The 23,121-nt window shown below is 39.1% G+C and overlaps 1 protein-coding gene across 2 annotated transcripts in view; it reads right to left on the bottom strand.

Annotated features, from left to right (window-relative positions):
• The window catches only part of IGF2BP3 (insulin like growth factor 2 mRNA binding protein 3), a 152,099-nt gene that overhangs the window by 30,463 nt on the left and 98,515 nt on the right, over positions 1-23,121 (bottom strand). For both annotated transcript variants that reach the window (XM_035020743.1, XM_035020742.1), the window contains exons 4-7: positions 13,978-14,029; positions 13,821-13,884; positions 4,414-4,695; positions 37-171 (exon numbers count right to left, since the gene is read on the bottom strand). In XM_035020743.1, coding sequence (XP_034876634.1) covers positions 37-171; positions 4,414-4,695; positions 13,821-13,884; positions 13,978-14,029 — 533 coding nt within the window. The remainder of the gene's footprint in view (positions 1-36; positions 172-4,413; positions 4,696-13,820; positions 13,885-13,977; positions 14,030-23,121) is intronic.

Genomic DNA, 23,121 nt, shown 5'->3' on the forward strand with positions numbered 1-23,121 from the left:
CATCAACCTCTTCACAGTTTAATCCTCTTTACTCACAATTTTATATCTTGAGCTTCCTTATGCATAATCTCCAGAATAGACTTACAAGCTGCAGAGGTACCTTCAGGGGTAGAGAGGATAGTAATTGACTTCTCAGCAGCACCCGCATTCTCTTTACGATGGACATCAATTCTTACGGTGAGCGCAAGGGAAGAAAAAAAGGAGAGCTGTAAGCACATATTCACAATTACAGAGTCTGTAAGTACCACCTTCAAAGTCATAGGACTTCAAGGCAAAGAGTGGATGACTCACTTCCCTCAAGAGTATAAACTCTTGATAAGCTGTCAACTTTGATGCCTTAAAGACAAATTTGAATTCCAGGAAGATCCACCACCCTCCATCCCTCTTTCTCAAGTAGGCACATCTTTTCTTTCTCCCAAGCTGTATGTGCCTAATTTTTCATTTTGGTGTCACAGAATAAACATCTCACGTCAGAGAGGCTTGGTTCAGACAAAAGGCTTTCTTCTGCTCTAAGGCAAATAGGAGCTGGAACGCAAGCCAAGAGGGCCAGGGTTGGAATCCCACAAGTCACGGTGAATTCCTTATGCCACGCAGAATATCCACTATCCATCGTATGAGACTTCACTCATCTGTTTCTTCTTGCAAGGCTCTTTCCACATTTTGCCTCCTTGATAGAGGAAAGTCCACAAACTAGAGAGTGATAGCAATGGAACCCCAGAAGATGGCAATTCTACTTCAAAGAAAACCAGATGGCTAATGAACACAAAATGATGTTCAACCTCCCTAGTAATCACATACATGTTAATCAAAACAAGATGTCATTGGGTTCCAGATCTTCAAATAGTTTAGATAAAATTAAGTGTTGGCAAGAGGATGTAAGTGGGCACACTCACACTGTGGTGTGAGTGCAGAACAAATTGGTAGGACCTGTCAAAGCAAAAATGCTTATCATCTCTTGACCCAAGAATTCTACTTTTTGTAACACCTCCTACAGATATAGTCTCATATGTGGGCCTAAAGTGGTATTTCTCACCCTCAGCATTATTGACATTTTGAGCCAGATGCATTCTTTGTTGGGGGGAACTGTCCTGTGCACTGTAGGATGTTCAGCAGTATCCCTGGCCTCTACCCACTCGATGCCAGTAGCACTCCCCTCATCCAGTTGTGACAACCACACCAGACATGACCAAATGTCTGCTAGGGGGAAAGATCACCACTGCTTAAAAACCACTGGCCCAAGAATGTTCACTGTGGCACTACTTACACAGAAGGAAAATTGGAATTATCTTTAAAATGCTCATCAGGAAGAGGTGTTTAAGTAACATGTCATCTAGCAGTGTAAAAACATGTCAAGTTACAGGTTCCAACATAGTATGTGAAAAACAACACAATACATATCATGATAGGATTTCTCTTAAAGCTACCCGTTAGTAGGTACAAGGAACATGTCCTATAAAGTTACATTCCCACCTTAACAATGGCTACCTCCAGGAATAAGATAAAAGGTAATCCCCTCTTTAAAAAAATTTGCATGCTGTATATTTTGAATTAAATACAAAATAAGTCTTCCGTTGTTTAAAAAGTACAAGAAAGAAAATCAACTATCTGGAAAAGTGTGTCTGGGGAAAATCAAGTACTGGTGAGTCCCTCTAGCCACCCAAACACTAGAAAACCTACAGAACTCCTGGCCAGTAAGAATGACCACTTCATGGTCACCTGGCTGGCTCAGTTGGTTAAGTGACTGACTCTTTGATTTCGGCTCAGTTCATGATCTCAGAGTCCTGAGATCAAGCCCCATGTCAGGCTCCATCAGGCTCCGTGCTCAGTGGGGAGTTTGATTGAGATTCTCTTTCTCCCTCTCCCTCCGCCCCTTCCCCTCCTCTCTAAAAGAAATAAATAAAAATGAAATAAAATGTACTTGGTTTAAAAAACAAAAAGAATGACCACCTCATCACACCAATAAAGTCAAGGTTTGGATTTCATTTTCTTAAATGTTTGAAAACTGAAGATTTATCTCATAATTAAAACCTAGACCTAAAAATAAGGGCAATGAGTAGGTGGGGGGATGGATGAGATAAAGGGCGCACTTAACATGGTAAGCGCTGAGTATGTATACAATTGTTGAATCATTATATTGTATACCTGAAAATAATGTAACACTGTATGGTAATTACACTTCAATTTAAAAAAATTTCCAGGGGCGCCTGGGTGGCTCAGTCGTTAAGCGGCTGCCTTTGGCTCAAGTCATGATCACAGGGTCCTGGGATCCAGCCCCGCATCGGGCTCCCTGCTCGGCGGGAAGCCTGCTTCTCCCTCTCCCACTCCCCCTGCTTGTGTTCCTGCTCTCGCTATCTCTCTCTGTCAAATAAATAAATAAAATCTTTTAAAAAAATAAAATAAAAAAATAAATTTCCAAACTCTTAGAAAAAAAGAAAAAGGCAATATAAAAATGAAACAAGTAAATGACATTTAAAAATAATTAGAAGTGCCTTAGGTAACAGTCCCAATCTCAGGAACCATCTTTCCAACCACTGTTTCAATCCTCCATCACTGTAAGTTATTGCTTATCTTCTAGTAGGTAACATGTTAATCTCCCTCCTTCTAGTTTATTTCCACCCATTCACCCTGTTAAGGATTACAAAACTCTGATCCTCTGAGAGAAGGAATATTGCTTTACAGATCAGGGTAGCCCTCTGAGACCATTCCAGAAACAGAGGATCTAATAATGACTAGTTTCAACGGCAAGAGTTAATTAAATCCACTGGCAGAACTCTGCAAATGAATCATCGGATATAACAAAAATTGCTTCCCTTCCTTCTCCATCCTCCATCTTCCTGCCTTAAATAAAACAAACAGTTCAATTTAAATCATAGAAGCCCTTTCCTCTGACAAGGAAATGAGTAGCTTTAAAAGGAAAACTCTAATCTGCCACACGACAAGGGAGGGAAACCATTTAATAATTAGTTTCTGCAGGTAACAGTGGATCAAGAAAAGCAAGGAGCCCTTGAATTTTAATATTAAAACCAGGCAAATTTAAGATTAAAAAGGATCCCAACTATGGTTTAACTGTCTTCCCCACTCCCTACATGAAGTCAAAGACCACTGATTTAGCACAAAGTAATCCATATCCAACATCTCCTGCTTCAAAGCAGGGAAAGGCTGGGGAAGGCAGGATCAGACCTCACTCTGCAGGTAGAGTGGGCGTGCAACACCACTAAGCACAGTTCATTTTGGTTCTGCATGATAAATGAGTCAGCTAGTTCAACACAGGCATGGTCCCTATGATAAATATGGATATCCTCTTAAGCCTATTGGAACAAACATACATAAGCAAGATATACACAGCACCATAGTTGTACTTTCAGAAAAAGACTGCTTAATTGCTCGGACCACATAAAATGAAATAATTTTCCTTACTAAATTTAAAAAGCAAAATAAACCACTCTCATCTTTGTAGCTGGGCCAAGCCCATTTCCATACTCTTTTGCATACAATGACACGGCCACTTCTCCCCAGTGCACTCACTATTCTTCGGGAAATACGGAATATGCTGTCCCAGAGATGTGCCTAGTGCACTTCACAGAACAGGGGTGAAGACAGTTCATTGTTAAGCCTCTTTGGGTCAAAATCTCCTCATACAGCCTAAAAGGATGGTTAATAAAGCAGAACAACTAATATATAATTCATTGAAGCTTTTAAATTGATAGAGTATCTTAGACATATTTTAAGGGCATTGAGCATAATTTACTCCAGTCGTTTCATTCATTTGACAAATATGAGAGCCTTCTACATACCAGACAATGTGTCAGCACTGGGGCTACTGTCTGTTTATAGCTCCTGCTTTCTACTCCTGCAAAGCTAGCTCTAATGTTTAATGAAGAGTCTTCCATTCCCTTAAAATTTTCATATTAAAACTATCAAACATCCTTAAAAAAGAAAAAGTCAATCTAACTACATGGCTTAATCACAGGGTAAGTTTGGAACATAAGCTGGATGATTTTTTACCGAAATAAAGCAAGACTGAAAACCATCTCTGTACTGGACCCCAGAAAATTACTTCCTAAAAACACTGAAGGGAGGTATCCCTGGGGATGGTGGTGTGGATAGGAGAGCAGAAAACAACCAAAAAGTGGCCCTTTTGTTCATCAGTGCCTCCCCCATCAGAGTGGATTAGGGATCGTTTTCCACTCATGTGTGCAAATTTGAAGTTCTCTTTGCGATTAAGCTTAAGCCTCAGATTTATATAAAATGAACACTAAGATATCAAATCACAAGGGTTTTCCGGATTCCCAAGTACTGTGCAAGGAAGGTTCACAGCCACACTCAGAAGGACACCAAGTACCAGAACAACTTACTCTGTTAAGATTCAAAGGGAAAAATATTAATACCCACTGCAGCCTCACTAATACTCACTTAGACTGAGTCTGTTTGGTAATGTTCCGAATGGTGGCACCTTCTTTTCCTATTATGGCTCCAACAAACTGGGTGGGGACCAGTAGGCGTAGAGGCAAGTCACACGGTTTCTGCTTGGAGACTGATCCTGGAGACCCCTGCCTCGATGAGCCCCTCTGCCCAAACCCACGGCGACCTCGGGGCTGCTGCAAGGGGTTCTGCTGGGCAGCAGTTTCATCAGGGATGTAGGCCACTTTCAACGTGAAGCTCTCCAACTGGAATCCATTCAGTTTGTCTAATGCTCTGGAAGGTGACAAAGAGCAGAGTACAGGAAGAGAAATCGAGCTCTAGAAACCTTTCAGCAAAGCAATACCCATCTCTTCCACTCAGGATTACTACCTCTGAAACTTCTGAATAAAGCCACTGAACAAGTAGGAAACCCCTAACACATGTAACCCAACCCCCAAACACACACACACACACACACACACACACGCATAGAAGAAAAGACCAAGCTTCCAAAGAGAATATATTTACCACCTACCAATGAAAAGTAGAAAATAAAAAAGCTTAATCAGAAGAGTTTGACAAAATGTTACTACCTGTGAGGTTAGGAACAGCTTATGAGTACCCAAACAGCAAGAGAAATGAGTGGGCAGTCTTTGTCTTGTCTTGTTTTTCCAAATCAGAATGGAAAAGACATTACAAATATGTACCTCCCTCACTTCACCCTCTTAAGAAATAATAAATATTAAAACATTTTAAGAATTTAAGGACAAGTATCCCTAAACCACTCACAGGAGTTAATACTCAAGATAATCAATCAGTCAATAAATTCTCAGTGCCTATTATGAGCAAGTCCCTGAGAAAATAGCAGTCCCTGACCTTGTGGAGTTTATGATCTGATTTGGAGCAGAGAGACAGGGGTGCTGGTGAACCAAAAAGAGCAAATGAAGCTATTTTCTACTTTATCTATCCATCCATCCGTGCATCCATGCATCCATTTATCCACCCATCTCTATATTTGGAAAGGAGCTCTACTTTTTTCATCATTTTAAACCTTACTATGGAAAAGTACCCAATCTTTAGCATACACCTCAATTAATTTTCTTAAGGTGAACATGCATATACAGATCCAGAACTAGGACATACCAATGCCCCAGAAGCCCCACCAGGACCTCTTTTCAGTAATTACCCCTCCCCTAGATTTTTTTTTTTTTTTTTTACATAATAGATTAATTTTGCCTATTTCAAACTTCTGTATTAATAATTGTATATGAGTACACATTAGGTACTATCATGCCTGGCATCTTCTACTTATGTTTGTAACATTCATCTACATTATTGTGTTCTATATTACCTACATATTTTGTAAGTGGATAACTCAAAAAATTGATAGAGAAGATATGGCCAAGATTTCAAAAGCACACATAAACACTCCTAAGAATATACACTCCCCAGTACACAACAAAATTAAAAACATATAAAGGCCCCATCCTTTTTCTCTAGGGTTATACAAAGTCTTTGCTCAGATTCTGTTCCAATGGGCACTGAGATCAGCTCAGGCAGGGAACGAAAAACAGGCATGAAGTAGTTTCTCTCCAGTTGCTCAGAGTGGTCATTTCTTGTTCACATACTGTTTTCCTTATTTGCAGATTCAGTTTCTGACTTGGATGCAAAGGGGAAAAAAGAGGTAGTTCTAACACCAAAAAGGGCACCATAAGCATGCAATTGGCAGACAGGCCTAGGCAAGTAGACAGGGCGCGATGTTCTCAGGACCCCTAATTCTGCCCTCTCTTCTTACTTGAATCCTCTGCTGCATCACTGTCCTACGTGCCTAGAGCACAGAATGAACTCAGATTACAAGACATCCCCGTCAAGGAGAAATATACAAGTAACAAGAAATTTCTCTGTCCCCATCATCAACCCAAGACCCTTCCCAAAATCACTGTTAACTGTGAAAATGTCTGCAAACAGACCAGTACTTTCCATACATTTACACGTGTGTATGTGTTCAGTACCCTGTTTAAAAGCATCATTGAACCTGAAACTAATGTAACATTGTGTCAACTATACTCAAATTTTAAAAAACTTTTTAAGAGGTACAAAATTTCAGTTTTAAGTACTATGGATATAATATACAACATATTAACAGTTAACTCTGCTGTTTGGTGTATTTGACAGTTATTAAGAGAGAAGATTCTGAACATTTTCATCAGGAAGAAAAATTGTTTCTCTTTTTTTTTAATCTATGAGATGACCAATGTTAACTAGTTTACCTTGGTAATCATTTCATCATATATGTAAGTCAAATCATGATGTACCCTTTAAACTTACAGTGTTTTGTCAATTATTTCTCAATAAAACTGGTAAATAAGAAAAATTATAAATTATACCCACAAATACACATGTATACATTTGAACACAAACATAGAAAAGAACAGTGTGTGGCTTCTCAATTATCAATAATAGTTCAGTCATTTTTTAATTAAAAATTGCTTCAAGATACCTTAAAAAATAAAAGCATAATTGAGATCTTATTATAAATGTTTCCAGTCTTGCTTCCCCCCCGCCCCAAATACAATATATCTTAGGATATTTCTCAGCGATTTCTATTTCAGAGGACGTTCTTTTCTTTTTCTTTCTTTTAAAGATTTTATTTATTATTTATTTGACAGAGAAAGAGGATGAGCAGGGAGGAGCAAGGGGGAGGGGCAGAGGGAGAAGCAGGCTCCCCGCTGAGCAGGGAGCCCAATGTGGGAGCTTGATCCCAGGACCGTGAGATCATGACCTGAGCCAAAGGCAGACGCTTAACTGACTGAGCCACCCAGGCGTCCCAGAGGGCATTCTTTTCTTAAGTTTCACAGGGTGATAGGAGCACACACAGCACCAACTTTTATCAATGCTCTGATAACAGAACCTTAGGTTAACACATTGTTCCTTTCTCCTTCTCCTCTTTTTCCTTAAGGAAAATGTGGATTAAGGGCCAAAAAATATTTTGGTCATTTCTCAAAGATGACAACAGCTGAGAAATTTTGTTAACATTTATGCGGTATTACTTATTATAGAAAGCTGGAATTGCACACAAGTTTCAACCAATTAGATATTCATTCAAAGCAACTTTTAACTTTTTCAAAGGCCATGATGAAACAGATCACTGACGGTTCTTTCAAAAGCATAAGGAAAGGGGTGCCTGGGTGGCTCAGTCAGTTAATAAGCATCCAACTCTTGATTTTGGCTCAGGTCATGATCTCAGGGTTGTGAGATCAGTTCTGCATTCCGTGTTGGGCTCTGTGCTCAGTAGGGAGTCTGCTTCTCTCCCTCTCTCTCTCCCTCTGCCCCTTCCCCCCTAACTCATGTGCACACGCGCCTGCACGCTCCTTCTCAAATAAATAAATCTTTTAAAAATAAGAAGGAAATAAAAATAAGGAATGCAATAATGAAGGAATCAACTATATCTGTGGGCACAAAGGCAATATAGTTTGCTATAATATCCTTTCCCACTATAAATTGAATATTGCTAACTTCAGAAGAAAAGTAGTAAAATTTGTGGAGATAAGTCAGTAATGTTACCAAAAAAAGGTAAATAACTTCTTTCTTGAGAGAAAGGACCATCACAGACAGACAGAGACCTCCTCCTCCATGGGGATAAACAGACATGTAAATCACCAGCCGCTTCTAAGTATTCTGAGGCTATCTAAATAAAGTCACACATGTCCCCAAGAAACAGCTCTCTCAACTTTGCATAAACTCACTTCCAAACTTCATTGCTTTGCTTAAAAAAAAAAAAAAGATTTTTGAGTGGGGAAGAAAGGTCAGATAGCATGGTGCTTCAGTACCCAGTGCATAGCCTGGGTCCTCAATGCTCCAAACTCAGACTGTTCCTGCCAGAGAGCATTCAGCACATCCTCTGTGTATCCCACTGTCTAACTGCCAACTAAGAGTTCTGGAGCCCTCAAACCACAGCGCTCCAAACTTGAGTATAGATGAAAAGGTACAGGAGTAACCTCGCTGCAAACAAAGGCTTCCTCACAATTGGAGATTGTAAGTTTTTTAAATTTTAGGTCAATTACTGTAGGCTTTTTATGCCCAAAGTTTAAAATTCAGTTATGTCATCAGGTAGTCTGCTGAGTTTATGAGGCCAACATTATAATATTTTCACCAAACCTACTGTAAATGCAAGATGTATGATAAACAATTATCATAATTACTCAAAACACATGTGTTTCAGTTCAACGGAACTCAAGGATGTTTATCAAGCAAGCACAACCTCAGGATCCTGTTTCGCATCATTACAAGACTCTGCTCTGATGCAATTTTAAGAGTCATTCAGAAGGAGGCAAGTAGTTTTGCTAGGGGTAGCACTTAATCACATTGATAAGTTTATCAGCGTAAGTCACAGTGTAGAGCTGAAAGGGCCTTTAGACAGAGAATTAGTGGTTTAACTCAAGGATGAGGAAGAGGGAGGTAAAGAACTGAGGCCCAGAGAAGTTAAACTTATCCAAGAGTAAACACACACAGTTCTGAGTAGTACAAAAGAAGATGGACCAAGGACCAGAATTCTAATCACCTTGAACAATAAGTAGCCAAGTAACCTTGGAAAGGTCGTTTTCTTGTTTGGCATTAGCCTCCTCACTGACAAAACTAAAAGATTAGATTTATAGTCCCTTTAAACTCTAAAACTCCAGACCTCACTAGTGTGTATCACATAGTTCTGAACAAAATGAGGTTTAGCCATTATTGAAAAGTCAAACCATTCTGTTTTCTCCTTGTAGGAAGAATAAGAGGTTAAAAAAAAAAAAAAAAGAGGTTGAGACATAAAATTCTAACATAATTAGCAAACATCTGGTAATATACCATTGCAGGGATGCAACTTAAGGCAACTATTATGGACAAAGCCCAAATATTTACCTACAAAGGAATTTATTACTAAATTGGTTCTAAAAGCAAAAAAGAAACCTCCAACAACCTAGAAACACAGTAGAGGGCTGGATACATAGAGACTGTGGTAGGAACAAAATATTACACAGAGATTACAAACAGTATAAATACGTTAGTGGCAAGACAATCTGCAAAACTCCACAAAATTATCTTTTGTCACTTTTTAAGTTATGACATGGGACAATGTCTACCAAACTTGATGGCAAATATAAATGTTATCTTAAATGGCAAAATATCCCACCATTTTACTGCTTTATCAGTCATTTCTTTTTCCAGAATAAATCTTCTATTTACATAATTGTCAAAGTTTAGGGGTCAATTTCCTCCCCCTTAGCCATCAGTCACATTGTTTCAAACACTTCTTCAAGTGGATGTAAAAGCATCTGCAATGCTAGCTTCAAACTATAAATAGACTGTATTCGTATTCCGTAATAAAAACATCAACATCAGAAGTAAGAAAAGGAAGTATAAGAACTACAGAAATGCCTACAAATTCTGAAGGGTTATTTCTGTCACACATGACAAACCTTCCAATGAGTAATGTGTGTCTTTGCGTCATCTAAGTGTCCCCAGAGAACAGAGGAAACAGGGAATCCAGAGACCCAAGCCTCTCTTGCTCTGAGACACAAGAAATACTGAAATACGGACTTCTGTTTTTAATGATTTTTTTAAAGTTTTCATCATTGTTACCCATTTTATTATTTTAAAAAATTAGTAATTCAAGACTTACGATTAAAACTAATGTATGTATTTCCTAGCAATGTATGCATTATTAACCTTTGATTTTTCTTAGCCAGAAGGTGGCAGGAATTTCCATGTTAAATTCTAGAGACAGCCTTACTGAAGAATCTTCTTAAAAGTGGCATTCATAGATCTGTAAGTAACAAAGAGGCAGCCACAATGTTTTTAAACCAGGACCTGATCTCCTGAGTATCGGTGGCCAGTCATTATCTGAAATGAAGTATACTATATAATAAATAATAGGGTATTAGCAGCAGTAATGAAAAATGTTAGGAAAATGCGTAATAGCTGCTACCTTTAGAGCTCTTACTACCTTTTAGGTATTATCACAAGTGTTTTGGAGGCATTATGTGAGTTTCTCTGAACAGTTTCATGAGCTAAGGACTATAATTACTCCCATTTTACAAGATGGGGGTGAACTAAATTAGATTCATCTGGCCAGAGTCACAGTGAGAAAAGAGGTGGCGCAGAGCCCATTCCATGGAACTGGACTCTGGAATATAGTCTCCACCCTTTTCTCCCACCTGTGCAAGCACATCCCAGTTCTGTGCACTCTCGGGTAATACAGATGCTAAGCAAAGAAGTCAAATGAGATTATCGATTCTGCTCTCATTACCTGAGCTTTGGATGGCTGCCAAGGAAAGGGTGTGGAGAAATCACATCAGGCTAGTGTAGGCAGCAGACAGTCATACTGGAGCCCAGAGAGCAGGCAACCAGGCTTCAGGGGAGCAAGTCCTAGAGGGACCAATCTTCCCCAGCTCAACCCACTTCAGGGGAGCAAGTCCTAGAGGGACCAATCTTCCCCAGCTCAACCCACTTCAAGCTGCTCTAGAAGCAACCCAGAAACAGAGGATTGAAGGTGAGGTCCTCTTTACTGGGTGTCTATGTGTCAGGCCACTTGATAAGACCATTTTCTATAAGTATGTGTGTACATGCATGAATATATTTGTTTGTCAACCCTCATTTTGCAGCCGAGAAAACTGAAAATCAGAGAGGTCAAGGTTATAGTCAGAGCTGTCTGACTCCAGAGTCCATGCTTTCTCCACTACATTCAATGCCTCTCAAAATAAGTTCTCCTCACAGAACAAGAATGTACTCCACATCTTTTTTAAAACCTTACTAGAGAACTTTAATGGACAATTTTCATAACATGGTTTCACAAAATTGTTTTTTTCCCCATTTTTTAAGCTTACTAACTTTCTCTGAATATGCCATTATTTTCTAATTCTCTTAGATCTCAGGAATTCTTGAGGGGGAGAAACCCCAATATGCTTATAAGGAAACTCAACTTGGGCAGGAAATGATCCCCCTCCATTACTCTCTGTCACCACAGGGACACACATCCTTAAGGATAGTGACTTTGCCTTTAAATTCACTGGCATCTTTTGGTCAACAGTTGATAATCAGTAAGTGCTGGCTGATTAACTATTAGAATAAGGGATATGATGACTATTTCCCTCACTGAAATGCCCAATATATTTGTTTAGGTTACCTAATTTATTAAATTACAAATTCCTAACAGTCTTTGGGATCAAGAGGATCCTGCCAATTTCTAACAACCACTAGCAAGTACCTTTAGACTAAAATGTCCCTGCATTCGCATTGCTGTCACGTTAGGATTAATGTCCACAGTAACTGTGCCTTGACTAGCCAGTCTACACCTCCTGTGCTTGTACTCTTCTTAACCGGTTGGAATACTTTTTTTAAGAGGGAGGGGAGTGCTAAATGTCAGTCTGTCCCTACTTAAATTCCTCTATGTTTCTTCAAAGCTACATAAGTTATGTCTCCTTATAACTAACTGTTGAATTAAGTATTTCCCCCTTTACCTAGCCTCACATAAGTTTTCAAATAGACAACTAGGACAGGCCTCTATCTCCAAATATCTTTGGGTTTAACATGTTATCTCATATTTTCCATCTAACAGAGAGTTGACTCTACCAAGTATTCATTAAAGATCTTTGTAGAGACTGAAATACAGAAGATAAAATGGAGCCCTCTATTCTTACCGCCCTCACTTTGATGCCCCAATCTACTTTCCTGTATTTCCCCTTACACGATATGGTTGAAGAAAAGGTTGTTGTTGTTGTTTTTTAAAGCCAGTTTTACAACTTATACCACAATTTCTATAATATCCAAACACCTCATATAATTTTTCAAATGAAGATACAAACAGAGGGAAAAATAGTGTGCTTTTAAACATATTCAAAGTTTCATGTTAAAACATTAAAAGTGAATCCCATTAAGTCTCATTTAGGAGAAAAAAATGAAATTAACATAATTAGTTACTACTTTTTACCCACTAGATCAGCAAAGTTTGATGAAGCCCCATGTTAGGGAGAATAAAGAGAAACAGACTCACAGTGCTGATGGGAATTTGAAGGATTTCAAACTCCATGAAGGATAATTTGCCAGTATCCAACAAAAAAGAAAGCAGATACATCTAGACTTAGCAAATCTAATTCTAGTAATTTAACCTATAGCCATGTTCACACACATGCAAAATGACATGAAAAAAGGGATTCACTGCAGCATTGTTCATAACGGCTAGAACCTTAAAACAACTTAATATCCAATCTGGGACTAAGTAAGTCACTGCATATCCATACAGTCAAATTCTATGCAACTCTAAGAAATGTATTTACATGTACAAAACAGTCAAATGTTAGGGTATCATGTGTATGAAGAGGAGGAAATATACACACATTTGTCTTCTGTGTAGTTATCTCCAAGGAAGGGAACAAAGTAACTGGGGACAATACTGGGAGGAAGATTTACATCTTTGTGCCTCTAAAAATTTGAACCATGTTAGTATTACCAATTTAAAAAATAAGTTCCATTTATGTTATGCAAATTTCCATCTCCTTCCCAGCCCTATCTTTCCTTTCATAGTCCTTCCTTGAATGGGTACTGCCTTCGTAACCTAGCTCTATTCCCACCCTTGCAGCTGGTTTCACCTTTCCCTTTTAGGGCTCAGGGTCAGCGAGCACGGTGATGGTTTTTCCTCTCACCTTTTCACACGCAGAGGACAGGCAGTCTGCTCCTGCCTGTACTGTATCTAGAGGTAGTTAAGACTTCCATGGTCTACGGACACTCAGCACGTTGCTATAGGCACCTTGCAGCATGCCATTCCTCCGTGTTTGTGTTCTGAGGAGCTCTGTTCAAGGCAGTATTTGTGACATCCTCATCTAGTCTAGTGCTCAGTCAGTTCATTAGATCACTCCCAAGCCTACAGAATTATCTTTTCATCTGTGAAGTTCTTCCTGTCAACTGCATTGCAATCTATTTTTCAAATCTAAAGACAAATTACATTGATCCAATGTCTGCACACTCCTATATTTAATAGTAACCATTAGAAAAATCAGTGACCAAGAAAACTTACCCTGGTGTTACTTTAACACATGATCAACTTACCAGCTTTACATAAAATAGCAATACTGTGTATAACATACTGATAAGAAAAAAAAAGTCTTTATATAGTTTGGCAAGGATATCCAGGCCCAGAGCTTTTTGCAAATAGGATGTAATTCAGCTTCACACTATGTCACTCTATTATTGGCATTAAAGACATATTAAAAATGTAATAAATCTTTACCAGGGCTGATTCTTATTAGACATTCAAACTTAAAAAGAATTGCAGGGTCAGACTTCGCAAAATAAAACTTATTTCTGCTACCCAACCGCCCAAAATATAAGCACTATACTTAACCTAGTTATTACATATAGATTAAAAGTTCCAAACTGCTTACTGTCTAGCTTGATCCTTACTGGAATAGGTTACATTTACGACTGCAGTTTCCGAGTCAGTGTTCACTAGAGGAAGAGAAAAGTGAAGAGAAAAAAATGTTAGTTTTCTTTCTATTTCCTTCCTTTTACAAATTTGAAAGCAATTGAGAAGACATGTACCTTGCTCACAGCTTTCCACCACTCCATACTGGACTAGTAAACTATCCAGCACCTATCAGGAGGGCAAGAAAAAATTACAGATTTTCAGTTTCCCGAGTTATTAACAAGGGCAGAAATATGTTTTAAAATCACAAAGTAATTGTGATGGAAATGAGCCAAAAAAAAATTAACTGGGGTTTTGGGACTACAAAAGCAAAGGAAGAGTACCATAAAGAGCACACAGCGGGATTCTCTCTCTCCTGCCTGTTCCCAGATCTGACTTTAAGCTCACTTCCTACAGCTATCCAAGAAGTTAAGTGGCTCAGCAAAGTATTCAAAACCATAGCCGCCTGATTCCTGAAGCTGGAGGAGAAAGAACCATGTATTTCTCATACGTATATCAACACATCATCATATGAGATAAGGCCCCAAGTCAAGTTTTATCTTAAAGTGTTCCTTTTCAAAGAACTTCCTTTCACAGCTATTATGGGCAAATCAGAACAGACTATTCTCAAGGCAGACTGGCAAAATGAAAAGAATAGTTGATTTTCTACCCAGAGTCTTAAGTTGAAGATTAACCTAACTACCTGAAATTAATTTAACACTGTTGGAAAATGTACAATTTGAAACTGTCTGTTTTTACCATCTTTCCTGCAGCTGCATTATTACACTGTGCATGTTTTTCTAAAGAGAAGCTGTTAAAACAGTAAATTCTTTTATAGTATAAACTGCAGATGTACATCTCATGGTCTCATCAATATAAACCAAATTCAACTGTCCCCGGTTTCCAAGAACTGTAAAGCTTTTCTTGAAAAGTAAAACAAGTTTTTATTAATTTATAGTGAACCACTTACTCAACAATTTAATTGCAAAATTAAAGGACCATTCCTTGAGATGTTTTCTGCCCCCAAGAACACAGTAAACCATTAAGGAACATTAGATTTTTGTTGTTGTTAATTCCCTACTAAACTTTAAAGCAATTTCTTTGAAACAAACATTTATCTCATGTGGTATCTTTCAGGCATTTATTTTGTTTACTGATTTAAGTTTGAAATTTATAGCAAGGTTTGTCTGGGGATGCCCTTTAATATTTTTCCCAGTTTTAAATAGGGCTAATACCTATTTGTGGATGGAATGGTTACCTATTTTTATACTGCAGTTTTGATGTGGTAGTGGTAGAGAAGGGGTGTAGGGAGTAGGGATAAATGCCAATATTAAATAAACACCACTGTTGATTCTTCCTAAAAGCAATTTGCTCAGTAATACATTAGTCTCCACATAGCTCATACCACCTTAACTTGTACTACTGTACATATATACACACACTTATGTGTAAATATACATACATATACACAGGCATTAAATAAGTGATAGAATTTAACTTTAAAAAATCAAGGAAATGTACATCAGAATTTTCACTGCATATATTGTAGAAAGCTTAGTATTTTCGTAACAAAATTGCTTGAGGGCGCCTTGCTGGCTCAGTTGGTAGAGTATGTGACTCTTGATCTCAGGGTCTTAAGTCTGAACCCCACGTTGGCTGTAGAGTTTACGAAAGAAACTGCCCCCCCCAAAAAAACAAAAAAACTGCTTGTAGTTATACCATCTATTGCTAATAATAAATGCCATTGGTTGTCAATGATTTCATGTGTAAAATCTCTAGAAAAGTAATTAGAAACTACGATTCTATACACTAAAAAGGCGAATTTTACTGTATGTAAACTGTACTTAAATAAACCTGATTCTAAATAAAACAAAACCAAAACACTATAATCCTAAAAACAAACAAAAAAACAGGTCCAGCATCAATCTTGATACCTAGTTAAGAATCAAGTTAACACCACAACCTGAGGGGTTTTATCTAGACACCAAAGATGAATTTCAATGGGTCTTTGAGGTCTCAATTCAAATTTTATGCACAAACTTTGGGGATCATCACAACTGAGAGACAGAGGAAGGACTGTTAATAGCCCCATCCAATTCCCAAATCCCAAAAGGGTTTCCAACCCCCGATAATTAAGCAGTGCTATAGTAACCAGTTTTCCTTTACTCTATTAGGCAGGCATTTGTCTCAATGTGCTATGTCAAACAGGACTACCAAACTGTATCATATGCCACTCCAACCCACTCAACTCTCCAAGAGTAACTACAACTTAACCCTAAGTAAGTTCGGACATTTTGATTCATCCTGCATTAATTAGGAAGACAAACATTCCTGTTATCTGTCAGTTAACCACCCACCGCCCTGGGTTCGCGTCTCTTTTCAGTTGCTAGAACATCTTGTAGTTTCTACCTCTCCCATCTATTTCCGCTACACATGTTTTAAATTTAACAGCTTTGTTTGAAGGTAAAAAGTAAAATAAAAACTTCCATTGGGGGCGCCTGGGTGCTCAGTCGTTGGGCGTCTGCCTTCGGCTTAGGTCGTGATCCCGGGGTCCTGGGATCGGGCCCCATATCGGGCTCCCTGCTGGGTGGGAAGCCTGCTTCTCCCTCTGCCACTCCCCCTGCTTGTGTTCCCTCTCTCGCTGTGTCTCTCTCTTCAAGTAAATTAAAAAAAAAAACTTCCATTGCCCATTTCCAACATTTCCATAAATCTCTTCATTCTCAATCCTAAATGAATTTATTTTACTCAAGCCACAAAGGAAACATTTCTCTATGCGTCACAAACTTTTAAATTCCAACTGGAGGGGAAAGAAGGCATCAAAGCAAATTAAAGCCTCAGAGGAAATGTCTTGGTGGAATGTCCCTTTTTTATATATTTAGGACTTAAAAATCTCAAATATTCAGGCTGTATTTTAAAAAAAGTTCATTCATGTATAGAAATAGCACCTCACAATAAATGCCAAGATTATCATTGTCCTTCACATAGCTGTGAAGGAGAATTAAGATAATTTGTAAGTGGATAGAGTGGAAACAATCTAGGGTGAGGAATGGATAGACAAATGTGGTATAGCCATACAATTGAATATTATTTGGCCATAAAAAGGAATGAACTACTAACATAGGCTACATGAATCAATGTTGAAACGTTAAGTCAAAGAAGCCAATCACCAAAAAAAAACAAAAACAAGGGCTCCTGGGTGGCTCAGTTGGTTAAGCGACTGCCTTCGGCTCAGGTCATGATCCTGGAGTCCCGGGATCAAGTCCCGCGTCGGGCTCCCTGCTCAGTGGGGAGTCTGCTTCTCCCTCTGACCCTTCCCCCTCTTGTGCTCGCTCTATCTCATTCTCTCTCTCAAATAAATAAATAAAATCTTTAAAAAAAACAAAAACATGTTAAGTGATTCCGTTAGTAGGCAATGTCCAGAAAAGAGAAATCTATAAAGACCGAAAGTAAATTAGTGGTTGCATAGGGCTGGTGAGTGGGAATACAGGGTGATAGCTGAAGAGGCTTTTTTTTTTTTGAGATGATAAAGTCAATAAACATCGGCTGTGGTGATGGGTACACATATCTGTTACACTAAAAAACAATGAATCATACACTGTAAATGTATGTGAATTGTATTTCCATAAAGCTATTAAGAGTAACTCAGATTGGGGCGCCTGGATGGCTCATTTGGTTAAGGTCTGCCTTTGGCTCAGGTCATGGTCCCAGGGTCTGGGATCAAGCCCCAGGTGAGCTCCCTGCTCAGCAGGGAGTCTGCTTCTCCCTCCTGCTCCCTCTCTAATAAATAAAATCTTAAAAAGAAAAAAAAAAAAAAAGAGTAACTAATAACTAAAATCAGTATTACTTAATAATGGCCTAGGATTTTTTTTAGCCTTGAAGAGCTACTGTAATACAATGAACTGCACAAAATTTGATCAGTCCCGCCATTATGTACACTCTCCTGAGGCCACCACCATAATCAAGCTAAGTTTCTTCATGCCCCTCTTCAACTTAGTAGGCTGGTTTATTCATACACAGAACATCGAAATAAAGGTAACTGGAAAACTCTTTGTGCTTGGACAAGATCAGACTTCCTCTGCCACAGCAGACCACCTCCACCACCACCACCCCTGACCCCAACCAAACGAGCTGGAGGTCAGAGGTGCCCTTATGGGCATTATGCGTAATTCATGCTCTGCAGATAAACTTTCTGCTAACTGCTGATTCTTTATACCCACTGCTCATGAGGTCCCATCACCTCTGAACTAGCTGAACTGAAGGTCTGACTGACATCTTGCCTCCAGTCCACCACCCCATCCTGTCACTCTTCTGCTAAAAGTTACTACTCCTCAGTGACTTCAAATAACTGACAGAAAATGTCACAAGTTCAACGTGGTGGAGGAGATCATCAATGATCTGGTACTGCCTACCTCTTCCATCCTCTTCAATATACTTCCCACACACCTAATGCTCCAGTCACACCCTCAAGACTGGGTAAAGCACCCCTTGTCTCCATAGTACCTGAGCTCACCTAATCCTAGAAATCCTAGAAATGAAAGCAATGTCATTTTCTAATCTCTTCACTGATCTTTATTCTCCCACTAGACTAGTCATAATTAACCATAGCGATGTGATTGTCAAGTGTGTCACAAATAATCTATTCCTAATAGTTACAATGGCTTCCACACTTAAGAAAACTTATAGTACATATACAATAATAGAACCCAAGTCCTTCTTATGTGCCGCGAGCGTTTCAGAGGCTGATGGGACAGTGCTGGATATTACAATCTTGTGTGCTCTTTTCTTAAAGTGGAAATGCCCCTCCACATTTATGCCCCTCCGCCACACAGAGCTCCATTTGTCTCTAAACTTATAAGGAAAGAGACCATAGCTTTCTTACCTGAGAACCATACACTCAAGCTCAGTGAGGAGCAACAACAAAAACTAAAGGGTTAAAAGGAAGCCACCAAACAGTTTTTGTCCTAAGAGTGAAGGAAACTAATTCCACGTTCCTTTACAAGTCCAAAGTGATATAAGTGAACAGGTATTCATCATGAATTTATATGAAAAAGATGTAGAAGTGTACAGTCACAAGCATTATAAGAACCAGTTACGTTAAAATTCAAAGCAGGATATTTAATGCTCTCTTGCCCCAACACACACTTTACCAAAATACAAACACGTGGACACACACCCACACAATAATAAACATTCCAAACACTAAAACCACACTCAGACTCTGGGGAGGGGTTACCAGAAAGAAGCGGGGTTTTTCTGGGGGGGGAGGGGGGAAGTGACTGACTCTCTCAGGGCCCTTATTTCCATAGTTCTGGAGGCCGGAAGTCCAAAATCAAGGTGTCAGCCGGGCCCTGCTCCCTCTGTAGGGTCCAAGGAAGAATCCTTCCCTGCCTCTTCCAGCGTCTGGTTGCTGTTGGCAATCCTTGCTGTTCCCGAGCCTGTAGCTGCACCACTCCACTCTCTGCCCCCACTGGCACATGGCCTCCCCCACCCCTCTGTATCTGGGTCTCTGTCTCTGCATCTGAATCTGCCTCTCCTTTCTCATATAAAGATATCAGCCATTGGACCTAGGACCCACTCTAATCCCGTATGACATCATCTCAATTTGATTACATCTACAAAGACCCAATTTCCTTTTACTTTTTTGGGGGGTGGGGTGGGGAGGTGTTAGTGTAAATTCACTTAATATATAATGTATAACTGGTTTCAAAGGTAGAGGTCAGTAATTCATCAGTTGTATATAACACCCAGTGCTCAATTACATCACGTGCCCTCCTTTATGTCCATCACCCGTTACCCCATCCCCCCAACCCCCTCCCCTCCAAGAAAGAAGTTATTTTTTACTATTCCCCATTTCAACAAGAACAAGGAGGAAAAACTTCCACAAAATCAACTTTGGAGAGCCAGGTATGTAGAGATAAAGGGAACTTCCTTCAAATACAGCTTAACACATTCTAGAGAAACAGGAACCCACTTGTTGTTCTTTATGGATAAAAATCATTCCAGGAATTTTATTCTTTTACATCATCTATGAGAAGACTAGCTATATTAACAAAGAACAACTCTATATTGCAGGCCTCAATAAGCATTTGTAATACTGGTACAAAATTCAGATAAAAAAAAAATTTAAAGAAATATCCAACTTAATGAAGAGTTCCCTGAAGTGTGATCACCATAAGTATTTGAGTAACAAACGATTTTCTCACACCAAACTCCATATACGATTTCAACTCGAGAAGGCCAACATACACAGACCAGATCTTTGACAACCTCACAAGCCAGGTGGCACATCATCTTTATCACTGATAACACCCAGAGGGCATCTCAGCCTCCATCATCCCACATGAATGTTTCAGTGTTAGAGGTGCTTAGAGCAAAGCCTCGCAACTTCCTAGCCAGACTCCACTTCCAAGTTAGATCCTCTAACATGGGGAGGAGATAATAATTTAGGATTTTATAAAATCACCGGATAGAGCAACTAAAAGAGAACAGTCCGGGTTACCATGCACACACACAGGCCTCAAAGTCACAGAAGGCAAGCCTCAGGAGCTCCTGCCGGGAGAAACTTTATGATCGACATCCATGCCCAAACCCAACACTGTGTCCATTTGTCCCGTTACTGCCTTTTGTAGTCAGTAGTGATACCTTCTAGAGTTACAAACGCCAGAAGCCTTGCTCATTTAAGCCTCAAAAATTTCACCTTTAACCCCATAAAGCTCAATAAAAGTCCACCTACACATTGCTCTGGGCGTACCCACTGCACTCTCTTCTGCCATGCCAGACCCAGCCTCCATCACCTCTTTCCGCGCTACTGCAAAATGCTCCTAGGTTGTCTCCCCGTATTCATTTCTGCTTCCGATTATTTGTTCTCAAACAGCAAGACTTACATTGTCAGTGTGCTAGCCACTGGCTACGTGTGGCTACTGGGCACCTGAAAGGTGGCTAATCCACATTTGAAATGTGCTTAAATGTAAAATAAACACCAACGGTGCCTGGGTGGCTCAATCGGTTAAGTGTCCAACTCTTGACCTCAGTTCAGGTCTTGATCTCAGGGTGCTGAGTTCAAGCCCTGCATTGGGCTCCATGCTGGGTGTGGAGCCTACTTAAAAAATAAATAAACACCAGATTTTGAAGGCTTAGTAAACAAAATATATAAAATCCCATTTTAAAAATATTGATTATATATGTTAAAACTGTAATATTTTGGATATATTAGGTTAAGTAAATTACTATTAAAATTCATTTTCACCTCTTTTTTATTTTCTTAACATGGCTACTAGACAATTTTTAATTGTGTAAGTGGCCTGCATTTTCTTTCTACTGGACCATGCTAAGCTAGACTGATTTTTTAAAAGCTGAGCTAATCAACTTACACCCTATGATAAACTCTAAGAGCTTCCCTTTGTATGTGGGAAAGGATCCAAAGTCCCTAACAAGTGCCCTGAAGGCCCCATGTGACCTGCTCATCGTCTAATGCCAAGCTCTCCTTTCCAACTATGCTGGCCTTCTTTCAGTAATGAATTATGGGTGATAACATTTGGGTGCTTTCCAGTAGAAGTACTGTCTTAAATACTTTATCTATTTTAACTCATTTAATTCCACACAATCCCATAAAGGAACATCCCATTTTATAGATGCGTAAATTACGGCATGGGGAAGTTAATGGTGTTTTAACTTGGATAGATAAGTGATAGAGAAATGATTTAAAACCACAGCTGTCAGATTCCAGTGCCCACACTTTTACTACTTGGTCAACTAAGCTGCCTCATTTTCCCACACAATTAAAATAAAATATAATGGGGGCACCTGGGTGGCTCAGTCGTTAAGTGGCTGCCTTGGGCTCAGGTCATGATCCCAGGGTCCTGGGATTGAGCCCCGCATTGGGCTCCCTGCTCAGCGGGAAGCCTGCCTTTCCCTCTCCCACTCCCCCTGTTTGTGTTCCCTCTCTCTCTTTCTCTGTCAAATAAATGAATAAAATCTTTAAAAAATAATAATAATAAAATAAAATAAAACATAATGGTACAGACTGAAGCCAGTCAATCCTTTCTTTGCTGGAAAATCAAAATCAGCCTTTGGTAGGCGAAGAACTTTATCAACTCTAAGGGTCAACAGGCTTTCCTAGCCCTTGTTCCAAGCACTAAACACTGTATTTCTATATACCTCAATCAGATTAACTTGTTCTACATTTTACTAACTGCAATACTTGTAAAACACACCAAATAATATAAAGCTAAGGTCCCTCTGACTACCTACTTTGAAACCAGTTACTTCCCACAAATCCTCAAAGTAACCACTGTCCGTTTGATGGCTCTCTCCAAATGTTTTTAGAAGTTGTGTCCCATGAAGAGATGTTCAACATTATCAGTCACTGAGGAAATGTAAATGAAAGCCACACTGAGATTGCTTCACACTCACTAGATGGCTGTAATTTTTTTTTAAGGAAAATAATAGAGGTCTTGTCAAGGTGAAAAAATTCGAATTCTCATACTTTGTTGGGAGAAATGTAAAATAGTGCAGCCTCTATGGAAAACAGTATGGCAGTTCCTCAAAAAAATTAAAAATAGAATTACCATATGATCCAACAATTCCACTTCTGAATATATACCCAGTAGAACTGACAGCAGGTACCCGAAGAGATATTTGTACACCTATGTTCCTAAAAGCATCATTCACCATCGCTGAAAGGATAATGCGGTATATACATACAAATGGACTATTTATTACTCAGCCAAGGAAGGAATGAAGTACTGATGTGTGCTATAATGTGGATAAATCTTGGAAACATTCTGCTAGGTGCAAAAGAAGCCAGACATTCAAGGTCACATATTACACAACTCCATTTATCAGAATCGGTAAATCCACGGAGACAAAAGCAGACTAGTGGTTTCTGGGGGCTGGAGGACAGAGAAACGGGGAGTGACGGCTTATAGACAGGGGTACTCTTTCTGGAGTGATGAAAATGTTCTGGAATTTGTAGTGATGGTTGTACAGTCCTGTCAATATGCGGAAACCCACTGAATTGCACACTCTGACATGGTTACTTTCATAATTATGTGAATTTTAGCTCAAGTTTTTTTTTTAAAGTACATGTAGATGTTTATGTATTCACACATCCACCCACAGAAGATGATTTTGTTAATTTTCATAAAATCTATCAATTACTGTTCTAAACAGCTTACATATACTTTCTCAATGACCTCTCACAATGTGGCTACTTTCCCCATTTTGAAGAATAAACTGAGGCAGATTTTAAGTAACTTAAAGTCTGACATTACTTGTCTTGC

Source organism: Mirounga leonina, unplaced genomic scaffold (genome assembly GCF_011800145.1).
Source record: "Mirounga leonina isolate KUSES-001 unplaced genomic scaffold, KU_Mleo_1.0 Mir_174, whole genome shotgun sequence".
Classification (NCBI taxonomy): domain Eukaryota; kingdom Metazoa; phylum Chordata; class Mammalia; order Carnivora; family Phocidae; genus Mirounga; species Mirounga leonina.